Source organism: Labrus mixtus, chromosome 15, assembly GCF_963584025.1.
Source record: "Labrus mixtus chromosome 15, fLabMix1.1, whole genome shotgun sequence".
Taxonomy (NCBI): Eukaryota; Metazoa; Chordata; class Actinopteri; order Labriformes; family Labridae; genus Labrus; species Labrus mixtus.
The window spans coordinates 1,731,218-1,746,582 of NC_083626.1; the positions used below are offsets into that span (position 1 = coordinate 1,731,218).

At 39.5% G+C, this 15,365-nt stretch overlaps 1 protein-coding gene across 9 annotated transcripts in view; it reads left to right on the top strand.

The window, feature by feature from the left end:
* Positions 1 to 10,577, top strand: part of prdm16 (PR domain containing 16) — a 171,152-nt gene extending 160,575 nt beyond the window's left edge. For 8 of the 9 annotated variants that reach the window (XM_061058495.1, XM_061058496.1, XM_061058500.1 and 5 more), the window contains 7 exons: positions 93 to 265; positions 413 to 490; positions 1,148 to 1,317; positions 2,105 to 2,276; positions 5,566 to 5,817; positions 6,383 to 6,563; positions 7,125 to 10,577. In XM_061058495.1, coding sequence (XP_060914478.1) covers positions 93 to 265; positions 413 to 490; positions 1,148 to 1,317; positions 2,105 to 2,276; positions 5,566 to 5,817; positions 6,383 to 6,563; positions 7,125 to 7,259 — 1,161 coding nt within the window. In that variant the 3' untranslated portion in view covers positions 7,260 to 10,577. The remainder of the gene's footprint in view (positions 1 to 92; positions 266 to 412; positions 491 to 1,147; positions 1,318 to 2,104; positions 2,277 to 5,565; positions 5,818 to 6,382; positions 6,564 to 7,124) is intronic. The other variant, XM_061058502.1, reaches the window with a different exon arrangement.
* The last annotated feature ends 4,788 nt before the right edge of the window (positions 10,578 to 15,365 follow it).

A 15,365-nucleotide genomic window follows, 5' to 3' on the forward strand; every position in this document is an offset into this window, starting at 1 on the left:
CAATAAAAAGGAGATGTCTTTAATCCTGTCAAAGTGTTTGATCTCACATCTTTTACATTTTCTGTTATCTCCACATTCTCCTTCACCCTTAGATGTCAGCTATGGAGAACATGACAGAGAAGCTGGAGAGCTTTGGCGCTCTGAAACTGGACGCGCCGCCCAATTCACTGCAACATTCTGCTCATCCACTGTTCAACTTCAGATCCCCTCCACCTTCCCTCTCAGAAGCCATCCTTCGCAAGGGCAAAGAGCGTTACGCCTGCAGGCAAGTCACCTGTGGTGCACCATTTTTTGTGTTTAATGTTACAATGATTGCACTAATGACAGGGTACTTCTTTTGTATGTTACTTAATAATTTTTTCATGTCCCGAACTTCTTTCTTCCCTGCCTTTCTGTCTATTCTCTTCTCCAGGTATTGTGGGAAAATATTCCCGCGCTCAGCAAACCTCACCAGACACTTGCGGACACACACAGGGGAACAACCCTACAGGTATTCTATTCTATGGTCGTTTTATATCAGCCAGACAAGAAAAGTCAATGTAACTCAAAAGTTTGAACTTCAAGAAACAATAGGTTCCACACATACCAATGTTTAAAAAAAATGGTAACTAAACACCAAAATAATTAAAGGGGCGATATCCAAAATATCTACTGGATGAAATCATAAAGTGAACCTATTGCGTCATCATACATTATCTTGAAGTGCTTGATTCTCTAAAACTAGGATGCCTTTGAAAAATGGAGAGAGGTTAGACTGCAGAAAGGTTTCAAGACTGTTGGCTAAACACGCGACACGGCAACAAGCGTGCAAATTGACTCTAGGGAGGAGGGGAGACAGCTCTCTCCAATGATTTGAATTTGGACTGCAGTAAGTGTCAAAGTTACATATTGCTCCTTTAACAATTTTCAATGCAAACACTTTGTATTCTAAAAATGTTGTTTTTATGACACTGTCATGCTCTTCATAAAAGTAAATATATTCAGAAAGCTGAGGAATAAGTGAAGAAGTAAAGTAAGCCTTGCTCACCTTAGCTGCTTGATAGTCACCAAGCCTGTTATAATCTCTGGTTGAAGGGCAACCCCAGCTCATTTGTCACTCTACTGCTCCTAAAACCCACATTCACGCCCTTCTTTTCTTCTTTGGCAGGTGTAAATACTGTGACCGCTCGTTCAGCATCTCATCCAATCTTCAACGCCATGTTCGTAACATCCATAACAAGGAGAAACCCTTCAAGTGTCACCTCTGCAACCGCTGCTTCGGTCAGCAGACCAACCTAGATCGACATCTCAAGAAGCACGAGCACGAGAACATTCCTGGTCAGTTTGCAATGTCTTTGCCTCAGTTTTTTGTTGAAAACTTCAAATTATGATATCTGAAAAGTAGGTTGTTGTTTTCTAAGATTTATTTTGGGGCTTTATTTAGACAGGACAGTGGCTAGAGTAGGAAATCAGGAGAGGGAGGGACATGACATGCAGGAAAGAAGCCGTAGGCTGGCATTGAACCTGGGCTGCCCACTTGGAGGACATAAGCCTCCTTAAATGTGGTGAAACAACTTGAAGAATTAAAAAAAAAAAAATCTATAAATGCACCAAAGTATTGAATCTGAAGTAAGACTCATCTCTACAGTGAAAGACTGTTGTGGAACTGGGCGTGTCCTGTGTGTGTTTCCTTGATGATGTCAAAAGATAACATGTCTGATCAGTTTGGTGACTGAATATAAAAGGGATAGGCTCGTATTGTTCCAGTAGTGAAACAACAGGAAAATATGCAAATGATGTTATAAAGATTTCATTTCAATTGTCTTCTGCCTTTTGTCACTGTTCATTTTTCAAACAGAATTCCTAGAAAAGTATCCCGTTTGTAAAATACATTCCATCCAGTTTTAAAAAAGTTCAAGTAGGAAAAACGACACACCTTTACGTTTTAAGATTGTATGAAAACGTAACATTGTATTCAGTATTTTTTTTCTTGAAACTGGTCTAATACTGTACATATATCTGATGATTGTCAAACTAATCATGCTTGTATGTTTGTGTGTATGTGTGTTGCTGGTGTGCATGTCATTCTTGTGTTTATGTGTACGTCTGCACGCTCTCCTCACAGTGAGCCAACAGTCTGGGATGCTTTCCAACCTAGGAACCACCATCTCCTCCCCGAACTCCGAGCCAGACAATCATGCACTTTTAGATGAGAAGGAGGACTCATACTTCTCAGAAATCCGTAACTTCATTTCCAATAGTGAGATGAACCAGGCCTCCAGCTCCACCGATAAGAGGTAACGAGAAAACCGACTTGCCATGACCACATTTATGTTAACATATGTGTAGAGACCATGAGACCAGAGATCCATGAGTCTAACCCTTGAGTCTCAATGCCAGGTTCTTAAGCTTACCCAAGTCACTTTCTGTATTTCACTGTGATACTCAGAGGCAAAAGAACAAGAGGAAGAAAATATCTCTCCTCTTATCAAGACTTAACAGAAAACAAAACAAACCCACTACTACAGTTCAGCTCTTGGTTCTTCGTCCTTCTGCTTCGACACAAAATCTCTTGATAGACTTGGTGGACAGCGCCCTCTAGTGGCTTGGATTTGTATAGCATTAGATTTCAATTTAGGAGCTGTATCCCAATTACACATTTTCTAATAACAGTAGCTGGAGTGAGTAAGTGTTGCTGTAATCAAATAGAAAGTAGTTCATTTTTTATGGACGTAGTATTTTCTGTAAAAAACACATGTTGGGCAAAAGTATATTTAGACATCACTCAAGCATTCTATTTTTTTTTATTACTTACATTTTTTGTATGTAATTTTGGCACCTATCATCTCATATCCCCACTTCACATGAGGCCATCTCAACTATTTCTTTTTTCTCAGTCTGATTCATGTCCAAAATTATATTTGAGCTGTTTTTTTCTGCATCTGGCAATAGTTGGTGAATTTTCTAAACTTTTCATTGATTATTGTGTATGTGTTTTTAGTCCTCTAAAAAAAACTATATATTTATTTAACATTTTGTTTTCTTCTAAACTTTAAAGCCATTCGTCTGTTCGAGGTGACTCCATGCTTTGAGTCCTGAGATACTTTCAGTGTCAGCAGTTCTATTGTTAAGAAACTTTATGCAAAAGTAGCATATCTGAAAGGAAAAGGAGCATAAAAAACGTTTTTCTCCCCTAGTCAGTGGTTTTGCTTCTTTTGATGATTCTTTATGCCATTCATGTTTTCTCTCATTCTCCATGTGAATTCCTTTCTGGTAGTGTCACTTTCTGCCCGTCTCTTCTTCCATCATCCCCCCCTCCCTCGTGTCAACACACATTATGGTCAGCAGACCCAGTGGCAATTTAGCTTTTCTGCCATCTGGGATCAATACTGAGTCTCATCCACAACAAACTGGCCTGACATTTTAATATCTGTAATTCAGACTAAGTATTATGTTTTCTGTCCTCCCACCAGACAGCCCTCTGTTTATTCTCCCTCTGAGTGACTGAAGTCAGACGCAGAACACAAACACACATTCATGGATGACTATCTGTAATGGCTCTTAACCACCCTCACAACCTAGTCTCTCCCCTCTTTGAAACTGCATCTTATCCAGTCAAAAGGGAAGTCTCTAGGTAGCTGTCTTTTTCACATGAAAACTTTGTTTGACCAGTTTCCAGACTGAGGATGTCCTAGATGCTGAGGCAGCACTGCTGCTCTGAGGGTGGGAAATCTCAAACAAAATAGTTACGGGGTTTTGATGTACAAGACATTTCCAAAGCTGCAGTGTTGAAGGACTAAGAGGAAACGGTCTCCTCAAGACCACAATCCAGGACATAATTAGAGCTGGAGTAAGGGCCCGGTCGTGGCTTGAGCTCTATGGTTTGGCTAAAACTGCAGCTGGAGCCGGTTCCCTGTGTTGGACTGGGCTGCGATGGCTGGCAGTTTAGACCCTGAGGGGGACTTAGGTTGATCCATTTATCTAGAAGATCCACTGATGATGGAGCTCTTCCCCCATCCACACGATATATCCGTACCCCCAGCCGGCTAACACAAACACCCAACTGAAGTGTTTAGACTGAATGACAAAATCCAGGCCCCTCTATGTCAGAGCTACGCTTCTTTCTCCCTACACAGGCATGGACTTTCCCCCCACCAACCAGCTCTGCAATTTGATTATGGTGATATTTAATCTAGATTGAAAGAGGAGAACTTCATTTTTCCCCCATAGTCCCCCTGCCCGACTTCACCCACCCACTGTGTGTGACCCAATCCTGTCCCAGTGCTCCCCTTCCCAGAGGTAATCCTGTCTGGTTTGATAAATGTCCACAGTGTGGCAAAAAATGGAAAGGGTAAATTTGCCGTCCCATAGGAAATGATATCATGAGCCATGACATCGTGGTCTGGGGGTGATGGGGAGGAAGGGGGGGGTTGTGGTGCTGGCTGGAAAATGTACAGACGACAGGCTATAATGGTGGTTTGCTGATAGCCTGTTTGCAGATCAGCCATCGTCTTCCCTCAGTCTCACAAAGTATGTTCCACCATTAACGGGAACCGCTCTGGGGCAGGGGCATCTCCTGCTCTGTTTCTGGCGAGGTGGCCAATTAATCATGTGTGGGACGTTTGAAAAGTGCCCCCGGCACACTGTCAGCACCCATGTTGTTTGTGTGGACACTGGAGTCGGCCTGTGTGGGCTGTCTACAGATTATTTATGTTTCTCCCTCTGCTTGTGATGAGTCATGTCTTCAGGTGGTTGTGAGAAGGTACCAGCCTCCCAGTTACTCACTCAGAGAGCAAACTGAAAGAAGCTTTTCTCACTTTCTGACCAGTGTTGGCAAACAAAAAGGAGCCCTTACAGAAATTAATCATCATTTACGTTTTTGATACTAAATATCTAGAAAAATATTTTTACATCATTGCAGTCAATCAAACAATCAATCAATCAATCAATCAATCAATCAATTGATCAATCAACCAACCAACCAACCAACCAATCAATCAATCAATCAACCAATCAACCAACCAATCAATCAATAAATCAATCAATCAATCAATCAATTGATCAATTAATGAATAGTTTTTTCTTTAAAAAGCACCAAATTATGAAAATGGTTATCTCCATTTAACCATTTAACTAGTTAAGTAGTCTGGACCTATTCTTCGTTACATCGTTACAGAGATTCAAGCTTATTCCACCAGAATCAAGCAAACAGTAACAGTGGCATGGAAAAAGCTTGAGCAGAACCAGACCCAGTGGTGTGCAGTTACTGTATCTGCAGCGACTGGATGGGTGACACTGTAGGTGTTTTTGTTCCCCAATGCATCTCAAGCTGACTGACACAGTTCCTGTGACTCTGATATGAAGCGTAGTTCTCCTTAGACCTTTCCTGTTTGGCAACTGACAACTTCTTCTGGATGCTAGGAGACATTTTTTCTGCTTTTGTGATAATGTTTGTAATGTGCATTCTAAATGGCCATTTTATGAACACAAAGGTCAGGAATAGAAGAGGGAAAAGGAAGCAGTTTGGGAAACAGTAGTTATTATTATCATTAATAACCCTTCTTCCCTACTCTGATCCTTCTGCAGATCGGACCAGACTGAGGAGGAGCGCCCGCCCAGCCACAGTTTGTCTAACTCCAAGCTAGGGCTCCATGGGCTGGAGGAGGAGGAAGAAGAAGTGGAGGGAGACGATGAAGAGGAGGAGGAAGGCAGCCTTACGGAGAAGTCTCATGACGAGGCGCCCGAGTCCCCATCTCCACTCACAACAGGGGTGTATGAGGAGGACGAGGAGGAGGAAGAGACAACTCCATTAGCTATGAGCTACGAACACACGCGCAGGTATTGATTTTGTTGATGGTACAGAGAACCACATGAAACATGATTTAAGTACACTTTCACAAGCCTCTTCACAACCGAAAATGTACAACATAGAGTGGTTGTGTTATCAAAAATTAGACTAAAAGAGCCAGTTATGCCTTCTTATATTCTAAATAAGTTCAATACTTGAAAAAACACCATACTGAGGAAAGGCAGAAGTAAAGACCAGTTTAAACAAAAGTAGGTTTCTTTATAGACAACCAAAATAAAAAAAAGTCAGTGTAGCCAATGAGGTCAGTTCTGCACCTATTCTTTTGTCCTTTCTCTTCAATGAATTTGATTCCCTCTCTACCTGTCCTTCTATTAAAAGTACCTCTCCTTTTCTCTTCACCTCATGTCCTCTTAACCTAAATGTCCTCTACATCTCTCCATCTACCCCTCGCTGGTGTCCATCTTTTCAACTATTCTCCTTTCAAACTGTCCACTAACTGACCCATTCATACCATCCATACTATTTATATTTGCCATCCATCCATCCATCCCCCCATCCATCCACCCATCCATTATTCCATCAATCAATGTTTAGGTGTATAGAGGAGGAGGGCTCTCTTTTGGACCTGGAGGGTCTGCCCAGCTTTCCCAAGAGCCTGGAGGGGTTACGTAAAGCAGCCAGTGACGAGCAACCCTTTGATGTTAAAGACATATTTAACACTTCACTAGAGTCGGAGGCACTGAAAGAGACACTGTACAGGCAGGCTAAAACCCAGGTATGTGGCTGGCCTCTAAATGTCCAAAATAATAAAACGTCACAGCGAGGACTGTTTGTTCCAATAAGACACTAGAAGATAAGGGCAAAATACATCCAAAAGAGAATATTTCACATATTTCAGGTGCATGATGAAATAGATAGTCATTGGACATCCCATATGCAGTTGATATTGTCTGAAACTGCATCTAAATAGTGCCTCTGGTCCAGCCCCCTGCTTGTCTTTTCCTCTATTTTAATCTACTAACAAACAACGTGTAAACTTCTCTTCTCTTTCTTCTGATCTTCTGTCCTAAATCAGTTTTAAAACAATATTACAAGGTAGTAAAACATTAAAGGACAGTTATGGTTTATAATCATGAATTAGAGCATGAATCAGAAGCAGACTGAAATGACATTTTTTATTAATCATTGGAAATGATGGACACAGATTAAAAAAAACAAACATCTTAATGATCTTCAAACAAAATAGCCCTCAATTTCTCAGCAGGTCATTGACACAAACAATGTGTGTTTGAAAAAAGTTTCTCTCTTGTTAAAAATCACATTTCTTCTTCCACAGGCTTATGCAATGATGCTGTCACTGTCGGAGAACAACCCTTTGCACGCGCCCTCCCAGAACTCTCTGGACGCTTGGCTGAGCATGGGAGGTGGATCGTCAGAGACGAGCAGCTTTCACCCACTCAACCACATCTAGACGAGAGACAGAGAGAAGAAGTGGGAGAATGAGTAACAGGAACATTAGTTTTGCGAATGGATAGAAGCAAGAGTCTGCTTGGACTTGAGTAGTGAGAAAATGTGGACACAAGAGAAGAATTTGAGGTTGATTACATTCAAGATGGAAAGAATATGTTTGTTGTGTGTGTGCGTGTGTGTGTGTGTGTGTGTGTGTGTGTGTGTGTGTGTGTGTGTGTGTGTGTGTGTGTGTGTGTGTGTGTGTGTGTGTGTGTGTGTGTGTGTGAGTGTGTGAGAGAGAGAGGGGTAGGAGGGAGAAATTGTTCCCAGGTGAGGCCTCTCATAAGACTCTGTCAAAGAGAAAGCACTGCGAAGCTCCTGTTGATGTGAAGGACATGGTGAATGCTTATCAACAGCATTGAAACTCTGCGTTACTCTGATCCTCCCCGAGTCGACCAGGCTCACTGCAGCCCCAGAGATCTGATGTAAGGCTCTCATAAAGACACTTAATGACTAGTATGTCTCTAAAGTCTTTGTACAATGCCTACTTTAAGCACTGCAGCAAAAGCACTGCATTAGCACTGCATGTCCACAGGGTGGTGCTGTTTCACTAGGAACATAGTGGGTGTGTGCACTAATGTCTCCAGGTTTTCCCATCAATCATGGGCAACTCATTTACTGATCTTGTTTCAGCTATAACTGCAAAATCAACAATAGCACCACACTAACTGTTACTTGAGGAAGTGACAATTCCAGTAAACTGTTGATTTTCTAATGATTACACGGAGAATGATGTCCAAATGTGCACAACAACTGGTGATTTACTAGCCATTTCAACTGGTTACCCAATTTGATCATGCTGATATGAATTTAAATCATACTCAAAAATGAGAAAAGTCTTTCTCTGCTTATTTTATCGTCATCGTTTAATTGTATTTACTTTTCCCTCTTAGATACCACAGTATTGTTTCTTTGTAGGCACCACAGTGCTAAATTGTTAATATAATTATTTTAGAGAAGGACCAAAATTGTATGATATTGTCATATGATGTACAAAATAACCTAGATGTTCATAGCAAGAGTGGTATGTGCCAAATAACCCATAGAAAATGTTTTGTTCTCTGACAATCATTTCATTTCCAAGGGGCTTGCCTTTGCTGTCATTTTTTTTCTTTTTACACTCTTAAATTTGATTTCAGAAGTGTGTGTATGTATTTATTTTTGGTTGTTTTGTCATGACTGGAGGAGTGGAAATGAAGGAAAGTCATTTTGTCCCTCCGTTCTTGTTGCTGAAGGAATGAACACCTATCAGAGTGTGAGGGAGATCTGAATCTCTGGTTTTGATGCGTAAGTGTGCCAAAATGGTAAGAACCCATGAAATTAATTGTTTTTATTTATAGTGGAAAATAGCTGTAGTTAGTTTTAGATCCAATTTGGCATTGTAACGTTCTGCAGTGTTTAGTTTTTTTTTTCTTCTTTCACTTCAACCAGTTTACCCAGAATGCTGAATGTGTCTTGCTCAAATTGGTTCAGGTGTTATTGAAGGGGGGAGGGGGGGTCTTGGACAACTTGAGCTATGAATGTCAACAAAGGGCATTACATTGTAATTCTGTTGAAATCTGACTTGTTTCTATAACATCAAGCACCCCTTTTCCCCTCTGTTTTCCAAGTTCTACAGATAGTGTAACAAACACATATTCTTTTTAAACTAGTTGCCCGGTATAGTCCTAAGAATAAAAGAAAAAACAAATTAACCTCCTTATGAACATCCGATATTCATTCAAGTGACAAAACCTCTGGTAGTGCAAGACGGAAGAATCTAACATAAACAAAGATTTAAGAGAACTACAGCTAATGTTAATATGAGCATCAAAACTCTGCTGGTCGGTCCTTTTAACACATTCAAAAATGTCTTCATGATTCTGGACAGGAAACACAGACATTTGAACATAAGTTGTACGTTCATATTTCCTGCTTGATCATATTAGAAACTCATTCCATGTGGACTTCAAGGTAGCTGTGCCATGGAGGGCATGAGTCATTTACTGTAGATAGCTGTAGATAGCTGCAGGAGGCAGAGGAGAGGGGAGCATTGTTGATCATTGTTGCCTTGATCCTCCCTGCGTACTGGGATTTTTCAGAACTATAGGCCTGATGCTGTATTCTCAAACCAGTACTTAAACCATATGGGTCCAAGCCATATAATGATCAGGCTTAGGTCTCTAGAACTTCAAACACAAACATTTTCAGATGAGTTTCACTTGGAGTAGATGAGCAAATCTTGCTCAACATGGAGATATAAGAAAATCTGAAACGCAAGCACTGTAATTTTTCTTCACCACAGCAGGTGGTAGTATGATGCTACGACTGATGCATCATCTCATTTTTCTAAAGAAAGAAGTCTTTTTTATAATTCTACTGAATGATCTTTCATTCATGGTAAACACATGTTTTCCCACTTGTGGTTATAAAATGTAAAGACTCCGATTGTTAAGTTTTTAGTTTGACTATATGTAGTAATTCATGTCATGGACTACTGTAATAAGTACGCGCTGTGTAAAGCGAAGGAATTAAATGCATTGAAGTTTTCTGGTTCTCCAACCTCAGAAAGTATTCTGGCAGATGGTTGCTGAAATATGTTTCAGCATTATAGAACATGGTTGCTGCCCCCTCCCCCCCCCCCCCCCCCCCCCCCCCCCCCCCCCACTGTTACAGGAGAAAGTAAAAATATACACATTGTTTCTTTTTAACTGTATAGTATTCTAAAGAATGAAAAACAATGATGCATTTGTCTGAAGAAAAAAAAAGCATTGAAAAATATGGGTTTAAATGAATGGTGCTTGTTTTGTTTGGATCTGAGTTGTATATCTCCTCTGTTATGTTTATTGAAAACAAAAAAAAGATATTGTGCATGACGTGTTTAGCAGTCATAATGATGTCCATTTGTGAAATGCGTATCAAATCAAAAAAAAAAGAAAAAAAGAAGAAAAAAATAAATCCGTAGATGCACTTATTGTACATGTGATTAGGTTAGTAGGTTTGACTTCAAGTTCTTGACTGCCTTACAGGTGGCTCTGAAAGACATAGATAAGACTTGTGGTACAAGACTTAATGAAAAAAAAACAATTAAGGATTGTAGAATAATATTGAACAATTCTGAAAATTGCAGTTCTTTTGATGCTTGTGATTATTGAAGATGTACTTTAGAGAAAATTCATTGAAAAGATATGACTGATGTTAATTCTGTAGAATAGCAATGTATACCAAATGTAATCTTTCCAATGCTATGAAGAATTTATACATGAAATTGATATGCAATAAAACCTGTGTGCTTTTTAAATGAGGTGGTCACTTTTTTTATGAGCTTTCAGATTGATCTGCATTTATTTTGGTCCTTGGCATGGGTGTTTGAATTTACTTTTTGCAGCCTGTTTCTCCGAACAGCAATCATATGGAGACTTGTGAATGCCCTTATAGGCTACTGAACTATAGACCCTTCAGCTGGTCCTCGGCATAGACTGTATCCTTTCAGGACTTTATTGTACTTCATTAACCAAGTACATCAAAGTACATCAGATATCAATGACAGGACAAGGTTATAAACTCTGATACGGCAAATACAGAAATGAAAATACAATTAAGTAAATATATTTGTTTAATATGGCAGACAAACGTTTTTTTCCCAGTAATGCAAAGGTTTTTTTCTTTTGCTCAGGGGTGATTTACATGCAAATAAAGTAGCATAATATTAATTCAGTTACAAGAAAAAGAGAATGGAGAGAAAGAAAGGATGGTCAAGTATGGAACAGTTATTCATAACCTGGAAAGAGTTTAACAGGCTTATATAAAGTCAGGCATCAGCCTGTATCTACACAGTTCATACATAGTGTAGATCAAGTTATAAATTATAACAAAGCTGTAATCAGAAACACACGACTGTAGGGAACATAGAATACTCATTAAGCCGCCGGAGAGGGAACCAGATAGGAAAGTGAGGAACTAAAGATTATTGTAAATGTTTATTCTCTGTTATTTAGGACGATCAATATTATAATATAATTGTAAATTAACCTGGTTTTCATAAGAGGGGGAATAAATTGAGTTTGATATTTGTTTTAAACTACGGCAGAAAAACTTAAATCAAATAAATTACAATTCAAGTGTCACAAAAAGCTTTGGTTTTTAGGGCTGTGAGATTTGTACAATGTCTCCAGGTAGGATTTGACTTGTATTGTAGGACATGAAGACAAAAAGGCTAAGATTCTGTTTCAAACATTCGCTTGTGTGTGTATGTAATTTTACTTATGAGACGTATTTCAGAAAAACAGAAAAATGAATTTTAGTTAAATATCAAATTTTTGATTCAGATCAGTCCAGAAAATCAGACTTGAAAGTAGTCCCTGAAAAGGTGTGATCCATACAACCCTTGAAAATGATGGATGTAGCCAGCTTGACGTCATCCATATAGTTTCTTGACTGCAAAAATCAGTTTGGTTCCCTTTGTTTTCTGGAGCAAGAAGTGGCCATAATTGAAGGAATGGGTGGTGCTAGAGAAGACTGCTTATCAAAGTTAATAAACCAAGCAGTCAACACCTGTGGATTCATTGTCAGCACGTAAAGCAGGGTAAGCCTACCCTCAAGTTTCCAACAAGGTGAGATTTTGCTGTTGGGAAAAACCATCGTCAATACTGATCCCTAGCACTGGTTGACTTCTGCACATTTTTTTATTTTTTTTATTTAACCTTTATTTAACCAGGTTGGTCCCATTGACATTAAGAACCTCACTGGCCTAGACAGGCAGAGGCAAAAACACAAAGTCACAGACAGAGACACAAAGACAGACAAAGTACAATTTACAAAACACAGCATTTTGCATTCAAATAGAACCATCTATAAGTCAAATCTGGGAGTCAGTAGTTCAAGCAGTCTGTTTCTTTGCATCTCCCTCTATCCCCTCTAAACTCCAACACAGTTACAGCAGATGTTTCTGTGCTTGTGGTGGATTAATGTTGGGTTTTGTAAATAATAAAATAAAGAGAATGGTCTAGACCTGCTCTTTTGTTTATTAAAAATATCAACTTTTGTTTCAGTTATGGGTCTAAATGTTGGTCAATCATTAAAATACATTTTGCATATGTTAAAGTAAAGAAGTAAATAAATAGTTCATATTGAAAATGATTTGTTCATGATTTTATTTCTTTGTAAAAACATACATTATATAACAAATGTAACATTTACACAGGCACAGTCCAGCTATAAATACTGGATAAATACAAAAGATTAGACTTTTAGAAGCAGGTAGTAAAACAGTACTCTTTTCTATCAAGAAGTTCATTTAAAAAGCCAACATTTTCATAAAAATAAAATATTGTTATGCTTTTGATACTTTTATCAACAAACACTGACACACTGCTGCAGTGTGTGTAGCTTAATTAGACAGCTGAAAATATCACATCTCACATGGTAAAAAGCAGGTGACCACTGAAGGTGCTATGGTGATTTTCATTGTCAAATATCCTTGTGTTAACCCACAGACGTAAAAACACAACCTCTCCAACCTCTAGAAGCAGAGTGACTCCATTAGAAGAACTAACAAAATTAGAAGGTTGATGCTCCCATGCCATAAAAACCTGCTCTCCATTCTTCACCAACGCAACACCTGTGGGATGGGAAGCATGTCCATGGGCACCTATGTAGAACTCAAAGTGGTAGGCTCCTCTCACCGGTGCAATGAAGAAGCCTGTGGGACATTTTTTTAACAGTGGATGTTAATGCAGAATTGTCTTTGCATCATTCTTCAACCAGGCTGCACTTCATACTGTCAAAATGTGTGATTAATTATCCTGTTTAAACATTTAAGTACCTGTGTTTGGGTTGTAGGCACTTCCAATGTTTGTGATGACATGCATGAACTTCAGAGGTGTGTCTGTGTTAAATGGTCCCACATGCCCTGATCCTGAAGCCAACAGAGAGGCTGAGAAAGCCACCTGTTTGACTGAGAGAGAGAGAGAGAGAGAGAGAGAGAGAGAGGGGGAATGCCATTGTTTTGGATGCAGCAACATGGTCATCCTTTTATATGTTTTGGCTCTCCACCATTTAAGATTCATTTTAAAGATTAATTTGATGGTTCAGTTTTGTTTTTTACTTTCTCCATCTCTCCTCAGAGCCTCCACATGGTTTTCTGTCACGTTGGACCTGGCTTTGATGGTGATCAGCTCTTCTGCTTGTGCTGGAAAAAAATAACATTGTGACACATTTGATTATTAGAATTGCTTTAGCTATTGGAAAGAACGATATTATGAAAGTACTACAGTAAAATTATCACTGCTGCATACAGTATGATTTAATTTTCTTGACCAATTTATCAATTGATTGTTAACGTTTTTCACATGTAAAAAATTGACAAAACATAGATATTGATGATTCCATAAGCCTGATGTTCTCCACAAAATACCTTGAAGTTGTTGCTTTTGCTTCTCCACATCTGCCTGCTGTTCTCTCAGTTTAGCTGCTTGTGCTTTAATAGAGAAATGTCTTCATGTTAGATTTTATTTTACTGGAGGATCAACCTCCTTGGTAAATTGTTTCACGACAACCAAGATACACGAGATGCCCTTTAATTTCAAATATAATACAAAATCAATTGTAGATTGATAAATTGCTTTAAAAGCCATGTAAGCTGAGTGTAGACTCCACTGTACCTTGTGTCTGTGTCTATAAGTGCCTCAACTCCACACTCTGTTCAGCCAGCGAGGCACTCATCTGTCTCAGTACAGCATGGAGGTCTTGTGGACAGGTCTGTTGCTGGCTAGAGGCATTAGTCAAGTCAATCAAGTCCATTCTCAAAGTGGAAACCTGTGAAGTTCTTCTATGTAGTTCCTGTGTTAATCCCAGCCTTAAATAGTGTCTTATTCTGATCAATCATTACCAGTTGACCTATTTAAAGTGGCACGTGCAGGGGATCCACTCACCAAGCGCTGCAACTGATCAGGAAGCAAAGTAAAAATAAAAAAGCACGGCATTTATTGACTTGACATTAAAATATCCAATTTGCATTTTTGGGACGCCTAGAGAAAGGCACGCACCGAGGGAATCGACGTGTTTATACAATTCATTAAAACAATATATATATAAATTATAAATGCAGAATACCAAAAAAAAAAATAATCTCGGCCACACTCACTTTAAATTAAGTGCTTAAATAAGGAGGGACATAAAAGTTGCAGAATATAAAAAAAAAACACAATAATGAGCAAAGAAAATAGAAACTGGCAGTGTGGTCGTGGTATTGCTATGTGGCGGTGATCTGTTGTGCATGATTGACAAGAGAGATAGGGTGAGGAGCTCGGACATTGGGGGGGAGCTCGGAGTAGAGCTGCTGCTCCTCCGCATCGAAAGGAGCCAGTTGAGGTGGTTTGGGCATCTGTTAAGGATGCCTCCTGGACGCCTCCCTTTAGAGGTTTTCCAGGCACGACCAACTGGGAGGAGACCCCGGGGCAGAACCAGAATGCGCTGGAGGGATTATATATCCTGTCTAGCCTGGGAACGCCTCGGAATCCCCCAGGTGGAGCTGGAAAACGTTGCTGGGGAGACGGAAGTCTGGGCTGACTTACTGCGCCTGCTACCACCACGACCCGACCTCGGATAAGCGGAGGAAAATGGATGGATGGATGGATTGATGGATCAACCATAAAAATACTTTTGGCCAATCTTAAAGAAAGGTCAACAGATGGGGAATTGTGAAAGTGATATCTGCATGCTTTTATTTAACTTGGAAGAAATAACTGTAAAAATATAGGTAATAAGTAGACACTTTTTTTTTTATCACTGCACTCCAACTTTAATTTTGCTGGATAAATACTGTAAATAAGACTTGTATTTAAGTGTATTGTACAATATTATGAGAACTTAATGTTCTACACAAAATACCTTGAAGTTGTTGCATTAGCTTGTCCAGCTCAGTCTTCTGTAACTCCCGTTCTCTCATTTTATATTTTTAAATTACTTTACAAGCCATAAAAGCTGTATGATGGTGTAGACTCCACTGTACCTTCATTCTGTGTCTGTAAGTGCCTCACACATACACCCTCTGTTCAGCCAGTGAGCTGCTCATCTATCTCAGCACAGC